The sequence below is a fragment of the Vulpes vulpes genome, chromosome 14, assembly GCF_048418805.1.
Source record: "Vulpes vulpes isolate BD-2025 chromosome 14, VulVul3, whole genome shotgun sequence".
Classification (NCBI taxonomy): Eukaryota; Metazoa; Chordata; class Mammalia; order Carnivora; family Canidae; genus Vulpes; species Vulpes vulpes.
In genome coordinates, this window is record NC_132793.1 from 44,764,458 (window position 1) to 44,780,850 (window position 16,393).

Genomic DNA, 16,393 nt, shown 5'->3' on the forward strand with positions numbered 1-16,393 from the left:
CCTGTGGGCTGAAGCACAAAGAGTGGCACAGGGGCTTGTCAATGGCCTGGTGAGGACTGTCCTAGGGTCAGCAGCACATGACAGGCAGCAGAGAGGTGCAGGCCTGAGCCTGGATGCCAGTATCGGGTGAACAGTTTGAAGTTTGAACTTTGGCTCAGCCAGACTCTAGAGCCTGGAATGAGAGGGTCCTTAGCTCTCCTGCACTTCAGTTCCTCTACTGTAAAATGGGACAATTGCTTCACACCTAAGAACTTCCACAAACCCCCAGCACAGTGCCTGGCAGGGATTAGGGGATATAATGACAGCACTGCTAATTAGTAGCACCATTTCTAAGCAGGAGCCAGAAAAGGACCTGGCAGGATTTGAGCTCTGATGTAGGAAGTGGCAGTATGTATAAAGGTTTTGTTTCTCATGTTACACGGATCTGTTCTTGGTGCAGGTTCTATTACTTATACCTGCATGGCGGTGGGCTCATGGCCTGATTTCTCTGGGCCTTGCTTTCCTCTGATGTGACATAGGAACTGTACCATCTACCTTGCAGAGCTGCTGTTGTGAAGATTATAGAGACTTTATCATGAATCTGGCCCAGTATGACTGTCCAGTGAATGGCAGCTCTTCTTTTCATTAAGAAAGCAAAGGAAGAAAGCCATCCTAAAAGTGCCAAGGTCCAGTCAGATAGTGAGCATTTAGGGCTGTTAACTAGGAGCTATCAGGTCTCTCCTGGTCCTACTGAGGAGGCCAGGACATGAAATCCCACTTTCTTGTCACTATTACCAGCAGATGACAGTTGTGTTGCTTGCCACAGAAAGTGCCCAGCTATCAGAGGAACCGCATATGGCTGTAGGGTGCTTGGTCCAGAAATGCTCAGGCTATGGTCGGCCAAGATGCAGCCACCAATGGGGAAGCAGCTGTTGGTGGCCTCCCTTGGGAGCCTGACAGAATGTTCAACATGGCTCTCAGAAAAACAATTTTTGATTAAAAATCGCTCATGTAGGGGAAAATAACGATGGGGCTAATTCAAACTAGAATGGGCTGAATATCTGGGATACAGTTTATTGTCAAATACATATCACAAATCGGTAATACCTTCAAAGTGACACCTATCACGTTGATAGCCTCTTTCAGCTGAGGATGGCTTGTACACTGTGCAAGTTCTTCGCATATCCAGACTCCAAGGGAGCAAATGGCAATGCATCTTTAGAAAAAGAAGTAAAAGGAAGGAAACTCAAAAAATTTAATATATTTTCTTGGTATTTTCTAGTGACAAAGTATTTTAAATCTTTTTTACAAAATGGCCAAAATTACAGACATGTTAACAGAGTGTCTTCCTGAGGAAAAAGATAAGAAGCCATCAATAGTCCAGTTTTCAGGACACATAGAAATATTGATATTGGTTAGTAATTAAATATTTAATGAAATAAATGATCTATTTCCTGTTAGTAGTCACAGAGCACATATCAATTATTTTTGTTGACATTTTTAATTACATTGTATTGCTTCAAGATAGTTTTGAGGAAAAATCAAAAACATGAATCTTAGAAAATGATTGGAAACCGAGTTTTTAATTGTTTTCCTTACAGTAATATACACATCTACTACATATTTCATTATAAAGAATACCTGAATACAACTGTCAGAATCAGCTGCCCTGCTACTGCTTTTAAGCAATATGTTAAGACAAAGCCTTCTTCAAGTTGCACAGTCCTTTAAAAATTACCTTTTTCAGTTATAAATCAATTTTAAGTGGTAATTCTCTGTGAAATTGATATATTCTACCTTTCTCAATGATCAAAAAGTCATATTCCTGTTAATTTTTTCTGAATGCCCACATATAAAATTAAAATACTTGCTCCCAAACCTGTTCACTTTCAGAACAAAAGAGGGTTTTCAAGCCTATACTCAGAACCAGATGTTATCCATAATATGTATATGTTGTTCTTTGTACGAAGAGGTCATATCCAGAGCTAATAAACTGAACGTACTGCTCCGCTCTCCACAATGAAAGTTCTTTGCATTCAATATAATTCAGCAATTAAAACTAATATATTTTGAGGCTTTAAAACCACCATGTTTAAAAAAATAAATAAATAAAACCACCATGTTTCACTGGATTCTTGCCTCTTTAAATTAGGACAGGTTAAGTGCTTCACAACAGGTTTATTAAAAGCACTTGGGAAACTATGCCACCTACCAAAGTGCACTCAGGGTAAGTATGTGGCCCAGTTTACAAGTGTACGTGGTCTTTTTTGATTCTCTGACATCAGTATGATACAGGAGCTCCACATGGTTCAAACCCTCAACTGAGCAGTCACCTCTTGCCTGATTCCAACACTTATTCTCAGTCTACAAAAGCACTTTATATTCTTAGTTTGTACCTGTTTGTCACATGTTCTGTATGACACAGAACAGCCTCTTTATTTTCCCCCAGATTAACTCAGACTCTGATTTTCAACCTACTAAAATCTATCCAACATGGAATTAAACGCTAAATCATATTTTTATCACTTTAAGAGCCTCTCTTTTTTTGCAGGCTTGCATGTATGTGTGTATATAAGTACACTTTTTTTTTTTTTACAACCCATTAACCTATCTGTTAAATATAATTCATTAAGAGCAAAGATCTCTCATTTCTTAGGAACATCTCCATTACCCCGTAACTATTAGCTTTGCACACTGGAGAACATTTTTGATCCATAAAATGGTTTCATAATGTGAACTACTCTCATCTGCCTTGAGTTTTGCAGCCACACTAGTTTATAAGCAGCTCTTCAATACCATTTTCTCTTTGAAATTTATCATTTACATTCCCCATTTATCATCTTAACTATTCTAACACTCTCAGTTATTCCTTATGCCTTTCAGTTTCTGTCAGAGTTAAGTTCTCTGTATTCCAAATACGTCCTTTGTGATCCCAAAAGAGTTCTATTTCTCAAGACTTTTCTGTTAAGCTAATGACAGTACCACCTTCACTCTCCTTTATATGCCAACACACTCTCTGGAGACCATTTGCTACTTTGCCATCTCACACCACTCTGGTTTATGTAACAGAAACTTAGTATTTTTTTCTTAACTTTTCTACATTATTATCACTCATGACTATAATTATTATATATATATATAAAAATAATAATTAAATTATTAATAATATTATCACTCATGACTCTTGTAATTAGCCTCCATTTATTTGAAATCTTGATATTTCTCCTTACATCCACTTGCATGATCTAAATTTCACTAACTCCATGTTTCATACACAGCTAATTAAGACTGAGCATATCATACACATTTCTTTTTTTTTAAGATCTTATTTATTTATTCACGGGAGACACAGAGAGGAAGAGACATAGGCAGAGGGAGAAGAAGGCTCCCTTTGGGGAGCCTGATGAAGGACTCTATCCCAGGACTCTGGGACCTTGCCCTGAGCCAAAGGTAGATGCTCAATCACTGAGCCACTCAGGTGTCCCATCATACACATTTCTATTCCATTTTTCACTACAGAGAAATTTGGCTTCCTACAGTAAAGAAAAAATGGGGGGAAAGGTACTGCCAAGACATGTTAAAGGTCTGAATGTCATAGGTAAATGAAAAGGACAATTGAAGGATTTTTCCCAAGTTTCTGGATTGAAAATCTGGGTAGATGATGGTGCCCTTTACTGAGATGAAGTTGGAGGGACAGCCAGGAGACTAAATGGTTCAGTAGTGGTTGTGTTAATTTTGCATGTGTTAAGACATCCAAGTTGAGATGTCAAGTAGACAGCTTAATACATAAGCCTGAATATATATAATAGTTCACAGAAGAGGCCAGTCAAATAAATTCAGTATCATCAGTATCGACAATTCAATGGTATTTAAAGCCTGGTTACAATGAATAAGAGAATCTAGGAGAGTCATAGAGGGAGAAGAGGACCAGCCCTAAATCTCGAGTCACTCTAACATTCAGACATTAGGTGGAGGAGAGAGACAGAACAGGAGCAGCTGCAGTGATATAGGAATAAAATCAGAAGAATATATTCTAAGGAAATTGCATTGTTCAGGAAGAGAGGAAAGACAGACCAATTCCAGAATTAGGAAGACAAGTATGCATATTAAAATTTCTAAGGTAATGTCTAAAAAAACGGAGTCTATGATTTCTACAAAAAGAGAGACAATAAATGGAATGTGGGGGGAAATCATCTGAAAGAAACGAAGGAAGAAAAGGAGAGGGGGAAAAATGAAGGCAATAAAAGGGACAAAATGAGAGAATACTGAGAAGGACCAATAACAAAGTATGAAGGCAGATGAAAGAAACACATCCAAATGTGTCAGTAATTGCAGTAAATGTAAATGAACTAAAGATTCAGTCAAAAGATCAAGATCAGACATGATAAATATATAAAATAAAGAATTGCAATTTTTGCTAAGGCATTCTTTTTATTTTTAAGGATTTTTACTTATTTATTCATGAGAGACACACAGAGAGAGGCAGAGACATAGGCAGAGGGAGCCCCAATGTGGAACTTGATCCCAGGACCCCAAGATCATGACCTGAGCCAAAGGCAGATGCTCAACCACTGAGCCACCCAGGTACCCCTTTGCAAAGGCATTTAAAGAGAAGAATATAGAAAGGTTAAATTTAAAAGGATAGAAAATATTCTTTTAAAATATCTGAATCGATATGAGACAAGTGGTCTTTAAGAGAAAAAAAAAAATCATCCTTAGAAGTAAACAGGGTCAGTACATAAATTAAAAGAGATATAATTCTCTATAGAGATTTGATAATTCTATACTTCTATGCAGCTATTAATATAGCTTCAAAATATGTAAAACAAAGACTGACAGATATACAAGGTAAAATAGATGCACCATAATAGTGGGAGACTTTAATACATCTTCCCCAGTAAATGATTAAGATTGTGAAAAAAATTAGAAAGGATGTAAAATATTTGAAACACACGATTAAAATATTAATTGAATGCACATATCTAGAGCAGTACACCCAACAACTGAAGCAATGGTATATACATTTTTTTAAAGACTTTTATTTATTTATTCATGAGAGACATACAGAGAGAGAGAGAGAGAGAGAGAGAGAGAGAGGCAGAGACACAGGCAGAGGGAGAAACAGGCTCCACTGCAGGGAGCCCGACACGGAACTCCATCCCAGGTCTCCAGGATCACACCCTGGGCTGAAGGCAGCGCTAAACTGCTGAGCCACGGGGGCTACCCTATACATGTTTTTCAAGCCTACACAGGGCATTTGCAAAACGTGACTATATATTGGACCATGGAGCAAATCTCAATAATTTCAAAGACTGTCATTTGGCAGATAACATATTTGATCTGTGATGCCTTTAAGACATCAGTAACAAAAAGATAAGTAAAAATAACTATATACTTAGGAATTAATATATTTCTAAATAAATCATGACTCAATGAAGGAATCATAATGGAAACTGAAAGAAATCTGTAGTGGAAAATATTACATATCAAAACATACAGAACTCAGACAACAGAGCACCTAGAAATAAACAAATTTAAATGCTGACATTTGTAATGAAGAAAGGTTGAGTTAATATGCTGAATTAGGATACTATTATATTAAGATATCAGAATTAATATACTGATAAAAAAAGAGCAGAAATGACAGAATGTAATGACAGTAGAAGGAAGAAAGAAAAAAGCAGGAAGTAGAGAATGAAAACAAATTAGAATAAAGAGGCTGAACAAAAACAAAAGTATGTTCTTTAAAAAGACTAACAAAAGTGACAAATCTTTAGCAAGACTCTTGAGAAAAATCAGAGAATATACAATAAGGTCAGGGATTAAGAAGTGTATATAGCTACAGGATGAAAGAGACACTAGACAGCAAGAGGGTAATGAAGGCATCATGTATACCAGCATATTTCAAAACTTAGATGGAATGGACAGAGTTCTAGACTAGTTTATCTAAGCTGTAAAAAAAAAAAAAAAAAGAAAGAAACCTTAATATTCCTAAAATCATGGAAGAAAGTCAATGGTTAACCTTCTCATAAATAAATGACCAGGTCCGAATAGTTTTACCATCAAGGTCTAAATACACAGGAGTACAAACTCTAATTTTACAACAATTCTGCTAACTACAGAGAATGAAACAATACTTCACTCATTCTGTGAGAATATCTAACTCTGGAATCAAGCCTGACAAGGACAGGATGGGGAAGGAAAATTACAGGCCATAAACATAAATGCAACTTTCCTGAACAGAATGTTAGTCAAGTCAGATCTGGTACTGTATAATGCAATTAGAGTTTATTCCAAAATTCAAGAGTTTATTACCAAAATTCAAGGTACCCTAATATGAACAAATTGATAATGAATTTATAGCTGCTGGTAACAGGAAACTAGAAAATATAGACTAAGTTATCCACCAAAGACCACTGAAGAAATTAGTCAAAATACAAAACAAAACAAAAAACAAAGAACAAGCAAACCACTCCCCACCCCACCCCAATCCAGAAAGCCTTAAAATCATCAAAAGAGCTAACAAAGCAATGATGGTTGGTAGGCTGCTAGAGAGAGAGCAGGGCAGGAGCTGAGTCCTTGGAGGCAGCAGTAGGCTGAGCTGGGCTTCTGGCAACCTTGAGGTTAGAGGCAGAGGATGAGAAACTGATGTTCCCCTCCACTGCTTTAGCCCACTGTTCCCAGCTTTGGGCTAAAAGGGCGGTTGCAGCTATTTATTATGTAGGTGGCCCAGAAAACCTCTATATTGGTAACAGACTGCTAGCAACCTCAGACACCTGGCAGAAGCAACCAAAATATTTCCAGGCATTGCTAAATGTCTCCCTGGGTACAAAATCACCTCTGGTTGAGAATTACTACCCTATACATTATACCATTTTTATAAGTTTTCGGTTTATCCTTCCATTTTCTTCTTCATTAAAAAATAACAGAGGATACATGTATATATTTGTAATCTTATTTTTTAATTCTACAAAATGTAGCATGCTATGATCTTCTGCACCTTACTGTTTTCACTTAATAAGGGCACACTTTAAAGAAATTAAATAAAGCATTTTCTTGACATAATTCTTACTATACCTTTTATGTGTGTATGAGTAATGTGGAAGTGTTTTTTTTAAACATTAACTGTTTACACATAAATTTGTATGTATCTTAAAATCCTAAAATAGTTTACCTTTTAGTCAACATTTACCTTGCACATTCATTTGGTTCCTCTGTGGCATTCTTCAGTAAAATATTTATGAGGTAATGCTAAAAACACAAAATTAAGTTAAATAAAAACTTTGTTTAGTAGTTGGTTTCCCACATGTTCTGACTGTGTTCCAGGCAGTCAGGAGTTACTGATGGACCAGGATGCTCTGGAAAGACTCCCATCAGGGAGAACCTGAGAGGAAGGAAACACAGGGCTCAGGGGAACAGCCTGGTGATGGTCTTAGCCAGGGCCTCCTGGGTAAGTAAACCAGCCTGGAGAAGAGGGCTTCTGGCCATGCAATAAAAACCTAGCAAAGCAATTGAGACTTCAGATAGGAAAAGCTCAGTTTTCTTTTACTTCTATTAGATTATATATTATACGCTAAATTATATATTATAATTATGTACCATAAGTAGATAGATAGATTGATTCTGAGATTTGAAAAGCATTTTTGTTTGCCCCAAAGTCAGTTAAGGAGAGAACAAATACTTTACTTTTATTCTCTAAGGAATTAATAACTTGACATTTCAAACTATTAGTAGTATTTAATCAGGCTAACAATGGGACTGAATATTTGGCTTACTACAATTATTTCTTATAAACTCATTTGATGCACTAATGCAGCACAATTAGACCAAAATTTATTACAAACGATGATTCATTACATAATTACAATCCATAGGCATGATAAGCAGATCTAATAAAATACACCCAAGGAACATATCAGTTCTAACTGTAATATGCTCTGAATCTAATACATTTAATCCCCCTAAAACAGCCTTCTGGAAAACAACAACAATAACTACTGAAAGATTTAAACAATAAAGCAGAATTTTCAGAGATAAGTAGATCAATGTATGATAATGGAAGAGATAACCACAGAGCTAGAATTGTAAAATACTAAACTTGAGATTCATTCAAATGCATGAGGTACCTTGACATCTTCGGTTCCTGTGATAACTTCCTTGACTTCCGGCACAGACTGTAGTAAAGGGATGTCCCGGTAGGTATTTGGAAAGCAGACAAGAGAACCGAGAATGGTGAGAGCTTCTGAATGAGGTGTCTGCATACACACGCACACACATACAAAAAAAAGGGAAAACACCATTTTTTTCTTTTTCTAAGTCATAAACTTTACATAAGCAACATGCTTTGTTTCATGATTTTGGGAGAAAATCTTTACAATTATTTTATCCTAGATAAGAGGTATCACACTATGCCGGGTTATTTTCCTCCAGGTGAATATTTAAGTAAGAGAGGTTTGCCTAAATGAAAAAGCAAAGTTCCAAGGAATGGAAAATATCACTATACTCATATACGCATTGTGAAAACTGGTCTGCAGATACATTCTGAGTCAGAAGAGCAAATGACTCAATCATGATTTTTACCTTTTATTTTTATTTATTTTTTAGTCAATATTCTTGACAAAGCAAGGTAAGTGATATCAACTTAATATTATTAAGACAGTTAACAAAAAATCGTAAGGAAGAGGGGTTGGGCTGAATTTCAGAAAGCAGAGACAGAAAGCAGACACCACCTACCAAATTTCCTGTCTCATCAAGAACTACTTTGCAAAATAACATATAGTGTCTGATATCTAGTGAGATACAAAATTACTTGTTTGTTCATTATTGGAATTACGTATATATTAAAGGAGACACTTTTTTCTAGATTTCAATCCAGCTAACACTTACTGGCAGCTATGATTAGCCAAGAATGGGGCAGGCACCAGGATAACAAAGGTATGCCATTCGTCCATCTACCCATCTGTCCATCTACCTTCTGTCTCTCTACTATTATCTGATAATTCTAACAGTAGCAGCTAACACTTATAGTGGTAGGCACTGTTCTAAATGCTTTATAAGGGCTCTTAGAATACCCTCAACAGGGACGCCTGGGTGGCTCAGTGGTTAAGCGCCAACCTTCAGCCCAGGGTGTGATCCTGGAGTCCCAGGATCCAGTGCCGCATCGGGCTACCTGCATGGAGCCTGCCTCTTTCTCTGCCTGTGTCTCTTCCTCTCTCTCTGTGTCCCTCATGAATAAATAAATAATATCTTAAAAAAAAAAAAGAATACCCTCAACAATCCAATGAAATAGATACTATTATCATTTCCATATTACAAGTGTGAAAACTGAGGCTCCGAGAAATTAAATGGTTTTTCAAGTGACAGACCCTGATTTGCACTGAGGCCACCTAACTCCAGAGTCCCACTGGGCCTATTTTGTTAAGCATCTGAGGGTAGGAGAGTAAAGCAGAGATGGCAGTGTGGCATGTGGGGTGTGGGAGAAAAGGCAATTAGCACTGATACACAACACAGTGATGTGGCTATGAGAACCATATAGTGGGGATATTGTGGGAGCCCAGAACATTTTTTACCTCTCTTGGTTCTCATCAGCACACGGGTCCAAAGACAATGTAAAACAGGCAGAGAGATACTCTCTGGGAACCAAAATGAAGTAATGATTGGCTCTGCTCAGGACAGTTAGAGACACTAAGACAACCTGCTGCTAAAAGTCACATGGTGCCAGAGGAGCCAACCAGGCCAGCAGAGTGAGGCAGTGAGGTGAGCGGCACGAGGCCTGTGTGGGCAGTGGGAATGGAGAGGGCAGAAGACCTGGGGCACCCATGGACCTGTAAAAGGCCCAGGAGCACAGAGCCCAGAGGCCATGTGGGCGTGTGCTGCAGGAACTGGGGGCTCCTGTAGGCAGAGACTGAGAAAAGCACTGCAGCTCCCAGGTAGTGACTCCCAAGCCACATAGCACAGTGCCCACCTCATTCCACCAGCAGTGGCGCTATCAGTACGGAGCAGGAGTGTGAGGTGATGATGCTTTCAGGGAGATCAGAGTATCAGATGCTTACTGAAGCCAAGTGCAGGCCAAAGTGATGGCAGCTCTATAGCATCAGGGATGAAGTTGCTATATCATTAATGGTTTATCTCATTTCTTTTTTAAATACAAAGATTTGAAACCACTAGGGCAAACTGAAAATGCTAAGACTTGCCAAAGTTGGTCAGTGAGTACAGCTTGTTATGTGATCTGTACCACACAAAGCTCTGTGGTCACCACCCAAGCCTTTCCTCACCTGGCCCCTGGATGCAGGTACTAGCTCTCTTGGGCCTGGAAACACTTCACCAATTGGCCCTGGAACACCTTTCTTTGTTCCTACAGCGATCTGACAGTCTCTGTGCCAGAATGCCTCATTTCCTTTGGATCCAAACTGTGACGCCAAGTGTAGTCCTGTGCCCCTTCTCCTTCAGATCTGTACTTACTTGCAAAGGATATTCCAGATCTATGATTTCAATGCTTCGTGTATGCTGGACTCCCTGACATTTCTCTCTAGACCAGACTTCCCTCCTGAAGTCCAGGTTTGTATGTCATACCCCCTCAGGGGTAGAGAGGCATCTCACATTGATGAGCTCCATCTGACCTGAGTTCTGTCCTTCTCTGTGATACTACCCCACACCTCCATCAGTCTGTCCCCTCATCGGCTGCCTTTTCTTTTCCTTTATTTTTAAGTTAAGAAGATCTTTAAACATAAAAGGAGAGTGTTACAACTATATACCCAATACCAAGATTCAAGATTTTACCACTCTTGGCTCATCTGTATCCTTTTCTTTTTTCTTTTTTCTTTTTCATTTCAATATTTAAAATTCACTAAGAAGTTTCCACTTTCAATACTTTAAAGCTTCTTGAAGACATTATGTCATTCCACCATGGTCCCCAGCACCCCTGCTTTGGTTTTTTTCTTTGCATACATCATTTTCTGACATGTAATATAGTCATTTCACATGTTTATAACCCCAACAAAGACAGGGGCTAGATGGTTTTCACTACTTCTCTACCCCAGTGGGTGCTCAATAAGTATCTCAGGATATGGGGTGCCTCCTGCTGTCCCCATTTATCTGATGAACACTGATGATATTTCAGGTCTCTGCCTCCTGCTGTCCCCATTTATCTGATGAACACTGATGATATTTCAGGTCTCTGCATCACTTCTCCCATGAAGATCTTTCTAGATCTTTCTGGGTTTTTTTTTGAAGATCTTTCTAATACATGTTTTCCCCTCCACTTCTCACCATAGAACTATTCTACTGCTGTCCCTCTGGGGTCTGCATATGATTCTATTGTGGCTGCTAGAAACTCACGCACAGATATTAACACTATATCCTGTGAGTTTCTTCAATGTTGATCTAAATGCTTAAAAATAAATGTGAAGGTTCTTTGAGAATGATTATCCTACAATTTTCTTCAGAAATAAAGAAGAATAAAAATTTGTCATATTCTTCACCAAAAAAGTTGAATAAACTCAACATTTTTCTTTTTTTCTACCTTTCTTTTCTTCTTTCATCCTTCGTCTCTCCTCTTTTCCCTTCCTTTTGCTTTTTACTTTATAAGAAGAAGTTAGCACGTAAAAATACCAGCGTGAAATGCCAGCTATATACAGTATTAAAAAACAACTTAATTTAAAATCCAGGTTTGGATTTGAATTTACCCTGAACAGGAGAAATAAGTAGAGTGAAAAAGTAAAACCATGTCAAATAAAATTTGCATACCTAGATACTCATATTGATTTCAATACAAGTCCCTGGCAAACGATAAAGCTTATTTCACTTACGCCATTTGCAGAGAAAAACAATTGAGTCTGAACAGATAACAGTTGTATAGAGCACAAAAGTGAGAGGCCCTTTATTTTTTATTTTTATTTTTATTTTTATTTTTTATTTTTTGAGAGGCCCTTTAAATTTAAATGTATAAGAGTATTCTCTCAAAAGGCATTAACACATTGCCCTAATAGTGGAGGTAAATGTGGAAATTGCAAATAATTTCTTTTTGCAGCCCTGAATGTTCACTTAGTCTATTTGATTCTAATTTTTTAGTACAAGAATTTTGCCAGTTTTATTATACATTAATAGTATCTATTTATTATCTGCTTAAAATTTAAGTGTTCTAATATTTCTAACATTTTAAAAATATATTTTCTATTAGACTTATAATAAGCAAGAAAATTATTTTAAAAATTATTGATATAATAAGGGATAAATTTCTCTCTTTACTGCAGACATCTCTCTGTGCCACCATTTACTGGAAAATGCTAATAGACTCTAAGACAAGTCCTGCTTGTGACTGTGTAAATGTGCTGAAATATTAGTGAGGATATGATTTTTCACACTCTGGCCTTTTGATGAAACGCCTTCCCAATACCAGTGTGTCATCTTATCCTACAATTTCACACATCAGCTGCCAGGGCATCTACCCGAGAGCCCAGTTTCACATTGCACTAATGAGTCAACACCTGTTAAGAGTGGAGAAATCTGAACCTTGTTAGTGATTGCGAAGCCTCCTGGGAGTGTGGATGCTGAGCATTGTCATACTCACCGCTGGCGTGTCTGTACTGAGGACCCTGGCAGCAGCTGTGATGAAGTCCCCTACCAGCATTGAGAAGCCAGGCAAACCCAAGGAGAAGAAGCGGGGTGGACAGTGCCTTATAATGGTGTTTAAGATATCCTTAAAAAGGAAGATAAAAAAACACAACTGTAATTTTCAATAACAAAGCAAGTATACATATGGACACTGTATGATAATCTGAGGGAACACAGGTCACAGAAATTTTTCAGTAAAAGGGAAACTGAGAGATGAGTTAGTTCAAGGGCTATTGTACCCATTTTACAGATAAAAGAATGGACACTAAGTTGTAAGATGACATGCCCCAAATCTAAATCATGGCGCTGGGACTAGACACTCCTTCTTTTACCTAAAGGTGAGCTCTTTGAACAACCTATAGGAGTGCTGAGGTAGGTATACAAATAAAACCTGCAAACATTGATCATTTCTAGTAGTCTTCAACTTTCAAAAGTTAAAGCACACTGTTACATTAAAAAGTCACAAGTAGGCTAAGAGATGGAAATTTTCACTTTTTGGATAATTCTGTGTTAATCAATGGGAATGAATGGAGAGCAGTAATATTCTAAGCTCAGACAGTTGGGATGGCTCTGGGTACAAGTGTGATCATGATGCAAAAGTGCAAATACAGCAGTTGCCTTTTACGTGGTGTGCAGTGTGAATACCATCAACTGCCCAGACACCTGGTGTTCTTGTGACTGGAATGGCCTGTTTGTCCTTGGTGGGTGGGAGGCTAGCCCCTGCCCACCAGCTCTGTTGTGAGGCAGCCAGCACATTCCAGCCTGTGGCAAAGCAGGACTCCACCACTGGGCAGCATTCCTACTACCCATGGCCAGGACACATCTCTGTAACCATCTGTGCAAATGTGTGTGTACATGGGGGATTAGTCAGAAAACCACAAACTTCTTTATGCAGTTCTAGGCCATGCACATTAATCAAATCTACTGACGTACTAGACTTTATATGTCTTGTAGTTATTTAACCTATAGTTAGTCTCAAAAACCAAGCAAGAGACATAATACAAAAAAAAAAAAAAAATCTAGTTTCTTTTCTCAGATTTCAGGGTGGCTATTTAAGAAACTCTTTAAAATAATCCTGATTTAATTTGCTTAAGTTAGAGCAAAGTAGTAGCAACATGCCAAATTCTAATATGTTAAGTCCTTTGCAACAAAAATAACCTCATTTCACAACATGTAATCCTGAAAGAGAATTTTTATGTGTTCTCAATACATTTTTTCCCAAGTAAAGATTTATTTTTTCCCTTACATAATGGATTCATTTAGTTTCTACAAATTGTGTTGTTTATATCCTTAAAATGACTGTACAATGCTTACTCTTTTAGAGCTCAGATATGGTAAATAGTTTAGCAAGTACCAATTTAAAGTTTTAGCATTTCAGAATTTATCCTATACCAAAAATAGATAAACAGAATTTATCCTATACCAAAAACAGATAAACGGAAGGAAGGAAGGAAGGAAGGAAGGAAGGAAGGAAGGAAGGAAGGAAGGGAAAAACCTGACCCACACTTCTCCCAGGTTAATGTTTAACTCTACTTTAATCACGTCCTTTGATACACTTTAGGGTCCATATCAGCCAAGGCAAACATTCTAAGGGGCTCAGCAGATGGATGCTGCAGTTTAGAAAGTGTGTAGTAAACTCATGCTCCAAGAGTGGAACAAAAGATCCACCTTTTTCATAATTAAACCTCTGATTAATGCCCTGGGCTCCTCACCACACACCTGTAATTACTCACAGAGGTACGCATTGTGCTGGGCCTTGTCTCGGAATATCAGGCATCAAGCTACCCGGCAGCAGATGGAAACACATTTCTGTTGACATATGCTGCAGTGAAAGGATTCATGCAAACCTGGCCAGCAAGGTAGCAGAATGCCATGCATCTGAAGATTAATAATGCAAACAACCATGATGTTAACTTTGTTATGTTTGTGCTAATTCCATCTGTTGAGATGAGGAACTGAGCTTTGAACTCTGTGGATTTTTAAAAATATTTGGCATATAACTTAAATAAGCCAATTTCACCACTGGAATTTAGAGTTTAACTTTTAAAAAATGCTTTTCTGGGACAAATTTGTGGGAATTATGAACTGAATTCTTTAAGAATCTAGGGCTCGAATTTGTACATGAAATCCATTTTGCTTCACAAAATTTATCTGCATAAAGGTAATGCTCTGTAAATGGGGCATTCACAAAAAATTACTAAGTTCCCATTGATGCTAAAGACAGCAGAAATGCATGGAGCTGAGATAAAGTCCCACACCCCCTGGATCTGGGCCAGTCACTTCAACGGAACCTGTTTCTATGGGCAAGAAGATTGGAAAGAGAGGGCAAAGCAACAGATGGCTAGCCTACCCAACCCTGCCACCCACGTAAGACAGAGTCCTGAGGAGAAGCAGGGCCTGGGTAGTTGTCACAGTTACAGTCAGCACTGGGGTAGGGGTAATGTGGGAGTCAAAGAGGGAACTATATGGCCAGTCAGCCAAATTATGGCCATATGCCTGCTTATTTTGCTTATCCACACTGAAATGGAACAACCCAAAGATTCTATCTTTGTGGTAACATGTTAAAATTAGGAATAACTGTGTGGTGCTCAAAAGAGAGCAGCTGCATATTCCCAATAAAGGCACATCCACCAAAGGTTCTACTCATTTCTAGTAGAATCTTTCTTTCACCTTCCCTTCCATACAGTAAGATCACAGCTATGGCTGGAATCTCTGGAAAAATAAAAATCTGGAAACTGTGAAATTTTCCACACACTTTCCTGGGCTTCATATATAGAGAAGACAGGAAGCTGCTTCCCAAATGTTAATTATTCATGTACGACGTTGTGCCTTTTGCCATATACATGTCCAAAGTGAGCATTATTTGTCTGTTTTTGAAAGCAACTCACTTTTTTTTTTAACTTAAGATTATTCTGGAAAACTAGTATCCTACATCACAAATAAAAAATAAGCCTTATTTTTTAATGTATTTCTAATACAATTATGGTAAAGCAAGGCTACCAAATTTCTGTTAAATAGCACTGACAGAGGCTCCCCTTGTCATAAAGGGGAGCTTGATCCTCAGCGTGGTGTAAAAGCTCTGTCCCTGCTCCAGCTGGCCTACCTAAGAGTCTTAAGGACCAGTGAAGGTGAAGAAAAAGGCTGTCGTTCTTACTGGGTGACTGGATGCTATTTAGCGAAACCTCCATTTTTGTGACCACGAGTGGGAAATGCTCCTGCACACAAACCCTGCGTGATGAAAAGAGATCTAGGACTGGGGCCTTGTGGCTTAGGTTCAAGGCCTAGTGTATTTGACTATGGGCTGATCATGTCATACTTAGGGCTTCATGCTTCTCTTCCATGAAAGATGGATACAAAGTCATATCTGAAGTATATATGTGAACACATGTCCTTCTAAACTGAAAAGGGCCATCAGAAATAAATACAGTAACAATTTTTTTTTCCCAAAAAGGTAAGGACTCTGAAGGATTTCACTTTCTAGAATTTACTTTGTAGATTTACTTCGCAGAATTCAGTGCTGATATTCAGAAAGAGCAAAAGATTCAAAGGTGGCATAAATAAGCCTCTCAGATTACATTATTTCAGATATTAAAAAACTCTAGAAATTAATACTCTCAAATAACATTCTTAGCAAAGCATTCTAGCAATTAGCTATAATGTATAGAGAATTTCTATGGCAAATAATAAAATAAAAATAGGAAAATGATATTTTTAGATTTTCTAGCTTTCATTCTAGAAGAATTTATAGAATTTATAGGAGTTACAGAATTTACCCAAAACAAGTGAATCTGGTAGCAAAAAT

General features: G+C 37.9%; 1 protein-coding gene across 9 annotated transcripts in view; it reads right to left on the reverse strand.

Moving 5' to 3' along the window:
- The window catches only part of RALGAPA2 (Ral GTPase activating protein catalytic subunit alpha 2), a 320,348-nt gene that overhangs the window by 128,583 nt on the left and 175,372 nt on the right, over positions 1–16,393 (reverse strand). For all 9 annotated transcript variants that reach the window (XR_011996989.1, XR_011996990.1, XM_072736512.1 and 6 more), the window contains 4 exons: positions 12,548–12,676; positions 8,106–8,234; positions 7,172–7,230; positions 1,087–1,195 (listed from right to left, as the gene is read on the reverse strand). Coding sequence is in view for 7 of the 9 variants with exons in the window: in XM_072736512.1 (XP_072592613.1) it covers positions 1,087–1,195; positions 7,172–7,230; positions 8,106–8,234; positions 12,548–12,676 (426 nt within the window). In the remaining 2 variants the exon portion in view is untranslated. The remainder of the gene's footprint in view (positions 1–1,086; positions 1,196–7,171; positions 7,231–8,105; positions 8,235–12,547; positions 12,677–16,393) is intronic.